This window comes from Crinia signifera, chromosome 6 (genome assembly GCF_055691185.1).
Source record: "Crinia signifera chromosome 6, ASM5569118v1, whole genome shotgun sequence".
Classification (NCBI taxonomy): Eukaryota; Metazoa; Chordata; class Amphibia; order Anura; family Myobatrachidae; genus Crinia; species Crinia signifera.
Window position 1 is genome coordinate 136033630 of NC_139222.1, and position 16413 is coordinate 136050042.

The 16413-nt window shown below is 44.0% G+C and overlaps 1 protein-coding gene across 1 annotated transcript in view; it reads left to right on the forward strand.

The window, feature by feature from the left end:
• Nucleotides 1-226: 226 nt before the first annotated feature.
• LOC146008234 (NXPE family member 4-like) overlaps nucleotides 227-16413 on the forward strand; it is an 87620-nt gene continuing 71433 nt past the window's right edge. The window contains exons 1-2 of the mRNA XM_083147311.1: nucleotides 227-281; nucleotides 2948-3046. Coding sequence (XP_083003437.1) covers nucleotides 240-281; nucleotides 2948-3046 — 141 coding nt within the window. The 5' untranslated portion in view covers nucleotides 227-239. The remainder of the gene's footprint in view (nucleotides 282-2947; nucleotides 3047-16413) is intronic.

The window sequence follows — 16413 nt, forward strand, 5'->3', positions numbered from 1 at the left end:
TTATTACAAACAGTATATACTTTACAATAGGATTGTTTCTATATTAAGAATCAACAGCTGTGGTGAGTCTGGTTGATCAGCAATGGCCAGTTAGCACAAAGTAAATTAGTTGTTTCATCACTGTGTAGCCGTAACACTCATGTTCTACATTATTTATAGTATAATTGGCACTGCCATGTAGCATACTTGTGTAATCTAGTTTCATTCTTTTCCCCTGTGTCTTATTAGGGTGATACTGAATGAGAAGTATCGTTCATCCTCCTAGATTCATTCACTCCAGAGTAAGCCAATTCTTCCAATTTCTACAGTACAATACAAATACAGAATCTAGCAAGTACTATTATTTTCAGGTTACTCTTTTTAGATTTTTATTCTTGGTTTTACATTTGTTCCATTGTTTTTCTTTACATCTATCTATCTATCTATCTATCTATCTATCTATCTATCTATCTATCTATCTATCTATCTATCTATCTATCTATCTATCTATCTATCTATCTATCTTATACCTGGCTACCACAAAACCATGTGCACTGGAGGGGGGCAGATGTTACTTGTGTAGAGAGAATTATATTTGGGTTGGGTTTTACCTCAAAGTGAGATCTATATTGCAGTGTAAAAATAAAGCAGTCATTATTTACCCTGCACAGAAACAAAATAACTCACTCAAATATAATTCTCTCTGCACATGTTACATCTGCCCTCTTGCAGTGCACATGGTTTTGTCCATCTAAGAAGGATTTTGTCAGAACGAGTGAACTAGAATTAGGCCCATAGTAACTATCCACTTGGTCTAGAGTATGTATCTGCCTTGCTTGAATCTCTTGTATTGTCCTGATTCTTGAGGCCTTGTATCTAATAGATATCAATTTTCACAATAGAGTGACTCTGTCTTGATTGAATCTCTTACCTTTGACTAGTAGATGACCACTTTAATGGGTAATGGCAGCACAAGGTCCCTCATTACCTGCTCAGTACCCTCTACTGGTCCCCTATGTTTGGGTATTGGGAGCACAGCTGCCCACTACTTTTTATGGCTCATCTGGTCATTGTCTTATGCACATGGTTTAATACGCTATACCACAAATCTTAGTCTGAAATGTGAATGCATTGTGGGCAACAATGTATAAGGACGCATCAGTAAATACTCCTTATATTTCCCTGTACTGGCTGCATACCAGTGAATTGCTTCTTTTAGAAGTTTGCATTTGTGTTAGAATTTCACATTTGTATTCTTGTTTTTTTTAACAATTTATTTTGTTGTAGTTGTTTACTTCTCTTTGATTATCTATTCTATTAATTAAGAAATCAGTAAATGAGTTACCTGACTACCATTGTATAAATACTATATTTACATCTTCATTTCCATTTTCCTGTCCTGACCTTGGGCCTACAGTAAGTTATTGATTAATGAAAGCATTCTATGGATGGACTTGGGCCTCTGATCTAGTTCTTGATAAATAAAAATTTTGGTACTTGTGTATTATCTGGGCATCCGATTTTCTTCATTGCACCTAAAAATCGCGTTGTATCGCATACAATCATATTGCATGCGATACGACGCGATTTGGCGCGATTTTTATATGTAAAGGCACCCAGATGCCTGTTTCATATGTGAAATGGCCCCCCAGACCCCATTTTTAATTGTATGACCACCCTGATGGCTAAATGCCCCCCATTGTTAACGCCACCCCACTATCAATGCAAACCCAAAGTGTGGCGAGCGCAGCGAGCCCGCCAGGGGCGGCGGTACACGTCCTCCGACCTTTTCATACCCCCACTATCCACGTCGGGGTGGAGTTGACTTTATATAGTGTGGCGAGCGCAGCGAGCCACCGAGCCCGAAGCGTGGCGAGTGCACGCAAATTACATGTAATGTAATACGCGTCCCCTCGCGGGGCTCGCTGCGCTTGCCACGCTTCAGGGTCGGTGGCTCGCTGCACTCGCCACACTATATAAAATCAACTCCACGCCGACGAGGATAGTGGGGGTATGAAAAGGTCAGAGGACGCGTACCGGCGCGCGCTCGCCACGCTTCGGATTGGCGTTGATAGTGGGATGGCATTAACAATGGGGGGCATTTAGCCATCAGCATGGGTATACAATTAAAAATGGCGTCTGGGGGGCCATTTCACATATTTTACAGGTATCTGGGTGCCTGTACATATAGAAATGGGGGGCATTTAGCTCAAATCGCTTCGCATCGCATCGCGTCGCATTGTATACCATACAATAGCATACAATACGAAGCGATCTTGACTTCAAGTTAATTTCAAGGGAAATCGCGTCAAATCGCGTCGCATCGCATGCTTTAGGTACTGGCATACAATTTCAACATCAGGCGCCCAGATAATACACAAGTACCAAAATTTTCTATGGGTTGTATAATTTACAGTCTTATAAAATGTAATACCACTCCGTCTGCCATGGTGTGCCACTATGATTCATGGATGTAGTAGCCTCTTTTAAAAGATGGGAAGTTATTCCTTAGTTGCTGAAAAATTTTTAATGTGCACCACTGCACATATATTTTCAGAGATTAGGTGAAGCATCAAGGTGAATGTCAAGGCTTCTCTGATACTGGAGTTCTCCAACACTGCTTGACAACAGTACCTGCTCTGGGCCATATAAATGTTTACTGTAAAGCCACATGATAAAATAATTTTTCTGAAGTATCTCCCACCATGTAACTGTAGTGGTATTGTTAAGTCTTATTGTTAGTACCCCTTGGTGTGCTAGGGAAAACCCATTTTGTGTATTATTCTTAGAACCCCTCCCTTTCAAGCACCTGAGGGCTATTAACCAATTAATTGAGCTGCATCCATTTTATATTGCAATACATTTTATTTAAAACAATTGTAATGTCTTGAGAGTGAGGGCAAGATTTAATAGGGTACAATTTTGAGTAATGTAAAATGGCACTAAATCGCATTCTAATCTTTCACAGTTTGTTAAGGTGATGTCTCGTACTTGGAAAATCTACCCGGTAATTGGATTCATTACTATTATGTCTATGAGTTTCTTGGTTCATCGTAGATTCAAAGAGGTAATGTATATACTTTCAATAACATCCACTACTCTTTCCATGTGTTTAATTCACCATGATGTTATGCATGTAAGGTAAGTTGCAAATATAAGCAATGTTCAACTGATACTGTATTAAGAGTTAATTTTGCCAAAAAAATATTCCTCACACCTTTACACCACAAACAACTTAAACCTTCGAAACAGAGCAGAGATGATCCACTGATACAGGTCTGTTGTCCGTTCAAAATATAGCTGATTTTGGACTCCATATAAACCAGCTCAAATTACATGATTTCAGCTGCATTATTACTGTATCAGCGATAAAAAAAACTTACTACTCTATATGGCAGAAACATAAAAATGAGTAGTGTAACTGGATTTCTGACAATACCAGTATAATCAGATATTGTCATGGCCACTGTTCCCCTGCAACATGCCTTCATACCAATAAATTGCTTCAGAAAAGTTTTTATTTTTAATTTTAAACAATTAAAATTTTTGGTACTCTTTACCTAGAACGGCGCCCGTCGCGGGCATCGCGGGTACATTTATGTATGCCCGCGACGCGACCGACGCGATGCCCGCGATTTCCCCATTGAAACCCATGTTAAACATGAAAATCGCGTCGGTCGCGTCGCGGCCGGCCATAAATGTACCCGCGATGCCCGCGACGCGATGCTACCGATTTCCCATAGGAATCAATGTTAAAAGGCGCGATGGACCCGATTTTACTGTTAAATGGCTCAATGGACCCGATTTGGCCATAGAAATCAATGTTAAATGGGCCACAGAGCCCATTAACCCTTAAATGTCCCCCAAAATTTTTTACGCCACCCCACCATCCACGCCAACCCGAAGCGTGGCGAGCGCAGCGAGCCCGCGAGGGGCGGCGGTACGCGTCCTCCGACCTTTTCATGCCCTACTATCCACGTCGGCGTGGAGTTGAGAATAGAATAGTGTGGCGAGCGCAGCGAGCCACCGAGCCCGAAGCGTGGCGAGGGGACGCGGATACCTTCACAGGTAAACGCGTCCCCTCGCAGGCTTCACAGGTGTCCGCGTGGCCACGGACACCTGTGAAGCCCGCGAGGGGACGCGTTTACCTGTGAAGGTATCCGCGTCCCCTCGCGGGGCTCGCTGCGCTCGCCACGCTTCGGGCTCGGTGGCTCGCTGCGCTCGCCACACTATTCTATTCTCAACTCCACGCCGACGTGGATAGTAGGGCATGAAAAGGTCGTAGGACGCATACCGCCGCCCCTCGCGGGCTCGCTGCGCTCGCCACGCTTCGGGTTCACGTTGATCGTGGGGTGGCGTTAAAAATTTTGGGGGCCATTTAAGACTTCAGGGGGACTATTAGGGCTCTGTGGCCCATTTAACATTGTTTCCTATGTAAAAATCGCGGGCATTGAGGCATTTAACGCTAAAATCACGGTCAATCTGCCTTTTTAACATTGTTCCCTATGGGAAAATCGCGGAAATCGCGGGTACCCGATTTTGATGTACCCGCGATTTACCCGCGATGCCCGCGATTACCGCGATTTTACCCCCGATGCCCGCGATTTCAATTGTGGGCGCCGTTCTAGGTAAAGAGTACCAAATTTTTATTTAAAACAATTGTAATGTCTTGAGAGTGAGGGCAAGATTTAATAGGGTACAATTTTGAGTCATGTTTTAAAATGGCACTAAATCGCATTCTAATTTTTTTGAGGGGGAACTTACGTAAAAAGTATACCCCAGCTGTGGCATGACACTGTGGGCTGTTGAAGCCCAGTGCTGGTTCCTAAATATGGGGGACCCCCAGTTCTTTTGTCCCCCATACTTTTGGAACCAGGACCGGTCCAAAAATCTTCTGCTCCTTAGGAGGTTTCTGTCCTCCCTGAGCTCACCTTAGGACACCTGCATTACGGTTTGACATATGTATTCTTTTAGTCCCCTGTATTTTTGGAACCAGGTCCAGCCTAATGAGCCCGGTTCTGGTTATGCTTTTTATTTTAACTTTTACACATTTTTTACGACAGAACCATACATAGATATCAATGATCTGTGGATGGTTCTGTCAAATTCATCAGTCAGAACCTGGTCTATTTTTTGGGGGAAACGTTTACCAAAAATTGCACCCTTTTAGTATTGTGAGGTGTATACTTTATATTGGGAAAACATCTGGATGCAAATTAAAGTGTGACCAAAATCGCCAGGTCAAAATGTGCGAATTTCACAGCAAAAAGTGTGATTTTTTTTTAATCATAATTCACACGTGATTTTCGGAAAACATGCAAATTCAGCTGTTTTTTACCTAACATTGCCCATCTATAAAATCACACTCTATTACATTTCACCCTGAAAATTTAGCCCCATACAAACTAAGCAATATTCTTCACAATATATCACTCAGACAGGGATTTCTGAGCGATATTGTGGACAATATCACCTAGTGTATATGCTCCCTGTCGTAATCGATGTGCACTCCACCGCACCATTAACGCCCCCCTCCCTCATCCATGCACGTCCAGATAAGGGAGGTCATCATTACCGATGACCATGCAGAAGCTGCAGCACAGCCGTCACTCCCTCCGCTGCCCCCTGTCGTCGCTCACTCCAGAGCCGGCAACGGCTTGTGTGTATGCATTTTGCTGATGCCTGCCACCTGTCAGTTCGACAACGCTAACAATATCGGTGGCAGGAGGCATTGGCTAGTGTGTATGTGGCTTTTCATATAGCTGCGTAATTTTGCCATCCACACTACTCATAACTGGAACTGGCTGATGATTTGATATTTTAAACCTTTTTATAACCTTCCAAACTTTCATTAGATATTTCTATATAATAGAAATCGAGGTATACGATAAGGTATACGATAAGGTCACTAGGTCGACAAAAGGAAGGTAGACTTGCATTGGGTTGACCACTTAAGGTTGATATGCATAAAGGTCAACATGTCTGAAGGTTGACATGGGGTTAGGTTGACAGGGTCATTAGGTCATCACATGCATTAGGTCAATATGGGCTAGGTCAACAGTCAAATTGACATGAGGTTTTTCCTTAAATTTCCTGCCTCCAGTGTCATGTCCTTAAGTACTTTTAAAGAATGTCTCCCTTTGGTCAATTGTTATATGCTTACATACATTACCAGATTTTTGTTCTAAGCAGTCAGACTTAGCAACACCAAAGAAATTACAGGACATGGCCTGTCATGATGGGCCTTATTCTAATTCACTCTGACAAAATCCTTCTTAGATGGACAAAACCATGTGCACTGCAGGTGGGGCAGATGTTACTTGTGAAGAGAGAAGTAGAGTTGGGTGGGGTTTTACTTCAAAGTGAGATCTATATTGCAGTGTAAAAATAAAGCAGCCAGTATTTACGTTGCACAGAAACTTAATAACTCACCCAAATCTAATTCTCTCTGCACCTGTTACATCTGCCCCCCTGCAGTGCACATGGTTTTGTCCATCTAAGAAGGATTTTGTCAGAAAGAGTGAACTAGAATAAGGCCCGATATGAGACGCTGCTAAGCCAGATGCCAAAACTGAGGCCAATCAATAAACACATTTCTAATAGGTAGATTGGACAATACATCTTTAGGTACTATCTTTAGGCTCTTACTATTGAAGGATGTTTCCCATCTGGCCCCACTGATTGATCAATTTTCAGTTTTGAGAGTATTATTTAGGTAATCTTCTATTGCCTTTTCTCCCTCCACTAAACTTTCACTCACTTACGGAAATTTACTAAGAATATGAAAATTGTTATTTGGATTCTTAATATGAATGAATATGACTGGCATAACAATAGTGGCCAATAGCGGTATTTAGGAGGAGGAGCTGCACAATATAAACAAACTCATCATGCGTCTTCTCCTCAGTCCAGTCTGGCATGGGTTTTCGCTTTATTATTTTTTCATTTTACCTGGATGACTACTTGGAATGAAGGGGACCAATCTACGCCGGAGGAGCCTGGTGAGTATAATTTCCTTCCACAGGTACCCCATGGATTTCTTCAGGACCAGCTGATGGACGGATGGACGCAGACCTACCTATAGGGTCAAGGTAGATCAGTATCAGTGTTAAAGGGCTATGTATGTAATAAAGTTTTATTTTTCAGGTGTCAGAGTGTTTTTATTTAACTATTGGTTCAGATGTGGAACTAAGAGTCCCAGCAAGCCTAATAATGGGCCAAATGCTTAGACTTGTGGTTCTCCAAGTCCCAGGATACGGTCTAGGTTTGCTGGGACTCATAGTTCCACAGCAGAACCCAATGGTTTAATTCTATCTTTTACACATTTATCAGCCCAGTACCCAAACCCAGGGGTACCGGGGACAGCCCCATGCTTCTGCCTGGGTAGGTTAATTCTGGAGGGAGAGACCCATTCATTGTGAGGTCCCCACTCCCCCAAAAAACCCTGCCATTTTTTGGTACTTGTGTATTTTGGCGGCGCCCATCGCATCGCATACCATAAGGCATACGATGGTATGCGATGCGACGCGATATCGCGCGATATTGTACAATGCCATACAATTTTAAAATTGTATATGGCATACAATGCCATACAATGTGATGCAATGCGATTAAACATTGGATAAGCACCCTAATGGGTGCTTACAATGTTAAATGCAAACCCACGCCACTCCCCCACTATAAACGTGAACCCGAAGCGTGGCGAGCGCAGCGAGCCCGCGAGGGGCGGCGGTACGCGTCCTCCGACCTTTTCATACCCCCACTATCCACGTCGGCGTGGAGTTGAGAATAGAAAGTGTGGCGAGCGCAGCGAGCCACCGTGCCCGAAGCGTGGCGAGTGCAGCGAGCCCCGCGAGGGGACGCGGATATCTGTGAAGCCCGCGAAGGTATCCGCGTTCGCTCGCCATGCTTCGGGCTCGGTGGCTCGCTGCGCTCGCCACACTTTCTATTCTCAACTCCACGCCGAAGTGGATAGTGGGGGTATGAAAAGGTCGGAGGACGCGTACCGCCGCCCCTCGCAGGCTCGCTGCGATTGCCACGCTTCGGGTTCACGTTTATAGTGGGGGGGTGGCGTGGGGGTGCACCCCCCCCACTATAAACTATAAACATTGTAAGCACCCCTTTAGGGTGCTTATACAATCTTTCATCGTATAAGGGCCAAAAATCGCGTCGCATCGCATTGCATGCCATCGGGTGCATGGCATGCGATGCGACGCGATTAAAACATTGCGCGATGGAAATCGGGGGCGCCGCTATAATACACAAGTACCCATTTTTTTAAATGATTTATTTTATTGTCTATTTTTTTACATTGCAGTCTGCACAAATCTGGTTGATCTGTGCAGGTTTCTGCCAAATATGCCTGGAAAATTAAGTATATTTTCCAGGTGTATTTTACTGACAATTATTGGTCGTATCCCGTAATTACCGGCCGTATTGAATATACGGCCGCTTAGTAAATTAGGAATCACCATTTTTTTTATTTCTATTTGTATTCTTTTGATGGTGTATGCATACATATTTGTAAATACAAATATGAATGTGCCATGAATACAAATACGAATTTGTGTATTTTCGGGATAGTAAATCATAATTAGTAAGTAACTCTGTGGCGCAGGAACTAATTTGCTACTCCTGTACTGTCCAGTAAGCTACAGTACATGTAGCCAGACACTAATGAATACAATTACATTGAAGTGCGTATCATTACACTATTTTACAACTTGTTATGGGCACGGACGCGAATGTGTCTCATTGGTTTGGTTGAAAGGCATTAGGATGAATCTGAGTGAAAGCTTTGGGCACTCTTATCAGGTGTGTAGGCTAGTGGATAAGTGTGCCACTCTTCATTTTGTACATTAGAGTACAGAATTCCTGAGTTCGATTCATAAAGGGACCATTTAAACACATCTATAGTACAGTAGGTCAGTTAGAGTATACAGTATTTAATAGACAAAAGAATAATGCCTCCCTTGAAAGCTTTCCGTGCATCTGCATGGGCACAGACGCTAGGGCGTCTGCACGGGTGCGAACAGCTTTTATTGCATTATTCTGTTATCACTACAGCTATAAGCAGGGGTTAAAGTGAGCCGGAACAGGGCGGAACTGCGTTCCGTCAGTTCCATTTTGGAGCTGGAATGGTTCCGCCTCTGTCTGCTCACTTTGCCCTGCTGCTGTCTGTCCATTCATGCAGTGCACTGCAGTGCCGTTTAAGGCAGAAGTGCGGACAGAGGGTGATGCTGTATATGTGCGAATCTGCGCAAATTCTGGTCCCACGGTCCTGTGTATCTCCCCACCGGGTTCCTGTGTCTCTTCCCGCCGGTTCTTTGTGTCTCTTCCTGACGGGTTCCAGTGTTTCTCCCCGCCTGTCCCTGTGTCTCTCCCCACCATATCTCTCTCCCGTCTGGGTGTCAACATATGTAGGCAGAGCATCCCTCCACCATGTGGCTGGGCACTGAAGACAGCATCCATTCTTCCACTGGGGCTCCAGCCCCTGTGCTGGCTGTCAGCAAAGCACTTAAGAGCATGCAGGGCTGTTAACCCCTGCCTCCCAGGTACTAGCACCGCAATGACCGCTGTGACCCTGGGGGATTTATACACATTGGGGATGTTTAGAACTTCTGCTGGGGTCCTCACTAGTGCAGGCAGCGGGCTAGAGCTTGAGTACTGTGCACTGTCAAAGAGCATGTAACCCCTGGCACTGTGCATGAAACCCCTGGCAGTGAGCAAGAAGCCCCTGGCAAAGAGCATGTAACCCCTGGCACTGTGCATGAATCCCCTGACACTGTGAATGAACCCCCTGGCACAGAGCATGAAACCCCTAGCAAAGAGCAAGAAAACCCCAGCAATGAGCATGTAGGTAAGTGTCACTTATGTGGCATAATATGTAATAGGCATTACCGTGTGTGGCATAATGTGTAATGGGAATTACGGTTTTGGCATAATGTGTAATGTGCATTACGGTGTGTGGCATAATGTGTAATGGGCATTACGGTGTGCATAATCCCCCGTCCCACAAAGCCAAGCCCTACATTTTTTGCTGAACACCTCCGGCGCGCACTGTCCCGTTTTTAGGGTATTTTTGGGTTGTCTTGCACTATGGGGCATAATTTGAATTAAGGGTTAATTTATATGGCTGGGGGACCACTTTAAGCACTGGGTATTAATGATAATTCTATAAGTATAATGGGGAGATATAAAAGCTCCTGGATGCCAAAACATTGTTCCTAGCACCTCTATAGAGTTTTTTCCTATTTGAGTAATAAGTAGCACTTGCATACTCAATAGCACTTTGTGTACTTCGTTGCACGAACAGCTTTTATTGTACTCTGCTGCTGTGTTATGTCCCTATCAGTATAATGTCTGTGTTATGTTACAGCTGTGTTATGTCCCTATCAGTATAATGGGGAGATATTAAAGCTCCTCCCTAAGTTCCTGGATGCCAATACACTGTGCTTAGAGTTTTTTCCTAATTGAGTACTACAGTAAGTACAGGGGCGTAGCTAAGGGTTCATGGGCCCTGGTGCGAAAGGTCAGCTTGGGGCCCCCCTACATACAACACATTTATACACCGCCACCCTCATATATACATTTACGCCACCATCATAAATACTTACATACATTTATACACCGCCACCCTCATACATACATACATATATATACCGCCACCCTCATACGTGCACACACATATACACCGCCACCCAAATACATGCATACATTTATACACTGCCACCCTCATACATGCATACACCGCCACCCTCGTACATACATTTACGCCACCCTCTTACATACATTTATACACCACCACCCTCTTACATACATACATTTATACACGCCACCATCAAAAATGAATACATTTACGCCAACCTCATACATACATTTATACACCGCCACCCTCATACATACATATATACATCGCCACCCTCATACATACATATATACACCGCCACCCTCATACGTGCACACATATATACACCGCCACCCTCATACATACATACACCGCCACCCTCATACATACAGTACATGTATACAACGCCACCCTCATACATTCACTCAGTACATACACCACCACTCTCATCCATCCATACACTGCCTCCTTCATACATACATACATACATACATATATCCACAACATACTGTACACTGTCTCTCATAGAAAACCATCCACTACCTCCACCAACACCCCCCCCTCCCTCAGCGCAGCTTTTCTGCTGCTCCACAGATGTTTAAAATTCTCCCCTCCCCCCTAACACAACCCCTGGCTGCCCCCATCAAGGTACACCTTTCCCGGGTAACTTACTTGGAGTTTTGCACGCTAATGGACAGAGGGTGATGACGTTGGGCGTCCTCCAAATATGGAGAGGGGGGGAGGTGCTCCGCGGGCCGCGCCCAGCCGATCAGTGTGCCCAGTCACTGCCCAGTCAGTTTCTGCGATGAGGGTGGGGGGAGCTGCACTACACTTTGTACAGTCAAGTGTATTTCAGTGGGAGGCGGCAGCACAAGCCCGTGTCCCCGGGCGTCCCCGCCTCCTCTGACTGGATAGAGCAGGGGTGGCCAACCTGCGGCTCATTAAGGAGAGAGCCGCAGGTTGGCCACCCCTGCTCTATGCAGTCAGAGGAGGCGGGGACGCACGGGCTTGTGCTGCCGCCTCCCACTAAAAGGCACTTAACTGTACAAACTACAAAGTGTAATGAGGCCGGGTCCCGGCCACAATTCGGCCTCAATGTAAACGGCCTCCCGGGAAACTTCCCGGTCAAGTTAATGACCAATCTGTCAGGACGGCCGGACAGTGGCGGGGATGGGCCCCCCTGGCTCAGGGGCCCGGTCGCAGTTGCGACCGCTGCGACCCCTGTAGCTACGCCACTGAGTAAGTAGCACTAGCATACTCAATAGCATTAACAGCTTTTATTGTACTGTGCTGTAAGTTACAGCTATACAGTAAGTGATATCTTTATAAGTATTATGGGGAGAGATAAAAGCTCCTCCCTAAGTTTCTGGATGCAAAACACCGTGTTTATCCTCTCTATGCAGTATTTCCTATGTGCGATAGTCAGTAGTAATGAGCTACGTGGACAATTGGAGGGGACCCTGCCTATGGTTGCTTGCCACTTCCCTTCCTTATGTCATATAAACTACTACTTAGTCTGCCTTGAAAGTCAAGAGTCTCCTCTTTCATATACTACCAGTCTTTAGTCTCAAGTCTCTAGGACACATAGAACCGGAGATATCAGGGTGCAAAGTAGACACATTTTCCCCACTGACTAGAATGGACCCGTTAATTCAGACCCACCATGGTTTCCGATGCTTGCAGTTACCCTTTCCGGGCTAAAATAATTAATCCGCACTGTCTAATAGTATTACTGCCAGGTGATCCCTATAAATTGGGATTACTTACAAATTCTGTATTTCATGTATAGGGAGGTGCTTTCCAGGAATTGGTTAAATGTATAACAGGAAACAAAGAAAAAAAAAGGATTCCTACAAGGGGCACTCAATACTGGCTCATTTAGCTATTTAGCTTTTATTTAACATATTTGTTTTCATTATAGTGTCCCAAGAAAAGATTATAATAAAATTTAAATTGTATTGAATATAACGTTAAAAAGCTGCAAAATACACAATTGTGCTCATAAGTTTACATACCCTAGCAGAATTTGTGATTTTCTGGCCACTCATGGTTAGTGGTTGGGTGAAGCCATTTATTGTCAAACAACTGAGTCTACTCTTTTAAAATCATAATTACAACAGAAACTACCCAAATGACCCTGACCAAAAGTTTACAAACCCCAGTTCTTAATACCGTGTATTGCCCCCTTTAACATCAATGACAGCTGGAAGTCTTTTGTGGTAGTTGTGGATGAGGATCTTTATTTTCTCAGATGGTAAAGCTGCCCATTCTTCTTGGCAAAAAACCTCCAGTTCCTGTAAAATCCTGGGCTACCTGCACATTTAAGATCTCCCCAGAGTGGCTCCAGAACCTTCACTTTATTCTGCTGAAGCCAATGACAGGTCGACTTGGCCTTGTGTATTGGATCATTGTCATGTTGGAATGTCCAAGTATGTCCCATGCGCAGCTTCCGGGCTGATGAGTGCAAATTTTCCTCCATTATTTTCTGATAACATGCTGCATTCATCTTGCCATCAATTTTTACCAAGTTTCCAGTGCCATTGTACCTCACACATCCCCAAAACATCAGCGATCCACCTCTGTGTTTCACAGTAGGAATGGTGTACCGTTCATCATAGGCCTTGTTGAATCCTCTCCAAATGTAATGTTTATGGTTGTGGCCAAAAGGTTCCATTTTGGTCTCATCACTCCAAATGACTTTGTACCAGAAGTTTTGAAGCTTGTCTCTGTGCTGTTTGGAGTATTGTAAGCCGGATGCGTTGTGGCATTTGCGTAGTAATGGCTTCTCCTGGCGAATCTACCATACAGCCCATATTTCTTCAAATACCTCCTTATTGTGCATCTTGAAACAACCACACCACTTTTTTACAGAGAGTCCTGTATTTCAGCTGAAGTTATTTGTGGATTTTTCTTTGCATCCTGTCAGCGCTCAGAGGCTTACCACAGTTAGGGGTCCCTCTGTTTGTCCTGCGGGCCGCATGGTATGGACAGGACGCCGGGGAGCAGGGGCACACAGGAGGCAGGTCCCAGGCAGCGTGGTGTGGCAACGGAGGCCACCATTGTAAGCACAGTGTTGAGGAGGTGTGCCTGGTTCTCTGCATTGTCTCCAGAATGGAGGCAGCCATGTTGGAGACCAAGGTTTCTCCAATCCCCTGCCAGGGGTTTTCTCCAGCCAATCCTGTGTGTCTTTCCCTGATAAAAGTCATCTGGTACATATCTCCCTGCCAATGCTTCAGTCTACTTCCTGGAGAGTGGTTCGGTGGCTTTGTGCTCCACAGTGTTCCTGCCTAACCTGCTGTTGCTCCTTAAAGTCCCAGTACCGCAGTGACCTTTCAGCGTGCTGCAGCAGACCCACCTCTCTGCTGTTGGGATTGCCATCCTGTGCCTCTCAGCTACTTCCAAAGTTCCTCAGTGACTCTCAGCAGTTTCCAAAGTATCTCAGCTTTTACAAGTCATGTTCCATAGAGTGCAAAAGCATCCATAGTGTATTCAAAGTTATACCAAAGTATTTTCACTGTGTGCAAGTATTCCAGAGAGTGCCAAAGTATCTTCATTGTGCTAAAATCCACAGAGTGCAATATTCCGCAGTGTGCTAAAGTCTTCAGTGTGCTAAATTCCACAGTGTGCTAAAATCAGCAGCGTGCTAAAGTCTATAGTGTGCTAAAGTATTCACAGTATGCTAAAGTATTCACAGTATGCCAACGTATTCACAGTGTGCCAAAGTATATACAGAGTGCTAAAGTATCCTCAGTGTCTTCTAAGTGCTAAAGTATCCTCAGTGTCTTCTAAGTGCTAAAATATCTACAGTGTCTTCAAAGTACTAAAGTTTCTTCAGTGTGGTCAAGTGCCTCAGTTACCCAAGTGCCTTAGTTACCTAAGTGCCTCAGTTACCCAAGTGCCTCAGTTACCCAAGTGCCTCAGTCTTCATAGCTCCAGTATCCACAGTGTGCTCCAGTATCCACAGTGTGTTCCGTTATCCACAGTGTGTTCCAGTATCCACAGTGTGTTCCAGTATCCACAGTGTGTTCCAGTATCCATAGTGTGTTCCAGTATCCACAGTGTGTTAAAGTATACCAGAGTACTAAAGTATCCACAGTGTATTCAAGTACCTCAGTTAATATTAAGTTGTATACAGATGCCACAGTCACCTTGAGTTGTGTCCAAGTGCCTCAGTTGTCCAAGTGCTGCAGCTATCCTTACCTGCTTCTAGGAGCACCAAGCCTTCACAGCTCCAAGCCTTCACAGCTCCAAGTCTTCACAGCCTCAAGTCTTCACAGCCTCAAGTCTTCACAGCTCCAAGTTACTACAGCCATCTCCAAGGTCTTTATCATTTACTACGAACTCTTACAGTGGTCTTCAAACCCCTTCATCATCTTCAACTTCCTTATCGTTGTATCTGCAAGTTCTACATCACAGTCTACCCATTATTATGCAAACTGATACCGTTGTAATTACCATTCATTTACCTCATTACCTGCTATGTGCTATTATTCCTATTGATTGTATTCTAAGACCTGATCATTAAACTCTTCAATCTTATCCAAGTTCTCCTTCGTTCATCCTCTATCCTGGTTTATGTGAAGGCAGTACCTCCAACCACCGAACAACATATCCATCCACTCACTTCCTCAGCTACCCCTTTCCTGCCAGTCCCACCAATACCCCAAAGTGTGACACATCCCAAACAATTTTCCTGGCAGTTGTGGATGAAATGTTTGGTTTCCACAGAATCCCTTATTTTCCACTTCCTAATTAGAGTATAAACACTGCTGATTGGCATTCTCAATTGCTTGGTTATCTTTTTATATCCCTTTCCTGTTTTATACAGTTCAATTACCTTTTCCCGCAGATCCTTTGGGATTTGAGTCATGCGGAAAGCAAACAAATTGTCAGACACGTCAGTGCAGCAATGGATGAAAGATGCAAGGGTCTTTCAGAAGACCAGAAACTCACTGACCTTTTACATACACACACACACACACACACACACACACACACACACACACACACACACACACACACACACACTTATTACAAGCAAACAGATTACAGGTGAGGATGGTTACCTTTAGTAGCCATTTAAACTCGTTTGTGTCAACTTGTGTGCATGTTATCAGGCCAAAATCTCCACTTTTGATCACAGTCATTTGGGTAGTTTCTGTTGTCATTATGATTTAAAAAGAGTAAACACTGTTATTTGACAATAAATGGCTTCACCCAACCAATAACCATGAGTGAAAGAAAAGTTTCTCAGTTATCATTCATATTCTCTGACAAATGGCCAGAAAATCACAAATTCTGCTAAAGGTATGTAAACTTATTATCACAACTGTAATTAAAATTATAATTCATTGTGAAGAAAGTGTAATAAAGTTCAATAAAGTGTGAAAGCTGTACAATGGAAAAGATGGATGAGATATGTCCCTCTGTGCGCCTAGGCAGTCTGTAAGAAGGTACACCTAAATGATATCCCTGAATATAAAAAAACAGCAAATACATGAAAGGTGACGGTGTTCCTCCCAATGGCGCCCTGATAAGAAGAATACGTCCCTCTTTATAAAGGGGCGGTCCTCTTCTCCGTATATGTGAGATAATATATAATACCCCGACTTTCCTCCTCCTTAGAAAGGGGTCCTCTTCTCCGTATCAATAGATTAGCCAAATACAGATTTTATTCCCTTGGACCAACCGCAGGGGACAGAACAAAAAAATGGATAAAAATGGTACATAGAGTAATACCATACATTAAACACAACATAAATTTGCACAAGACATGAGGTAAACAGTGGCCAATTACCCAGATGTAA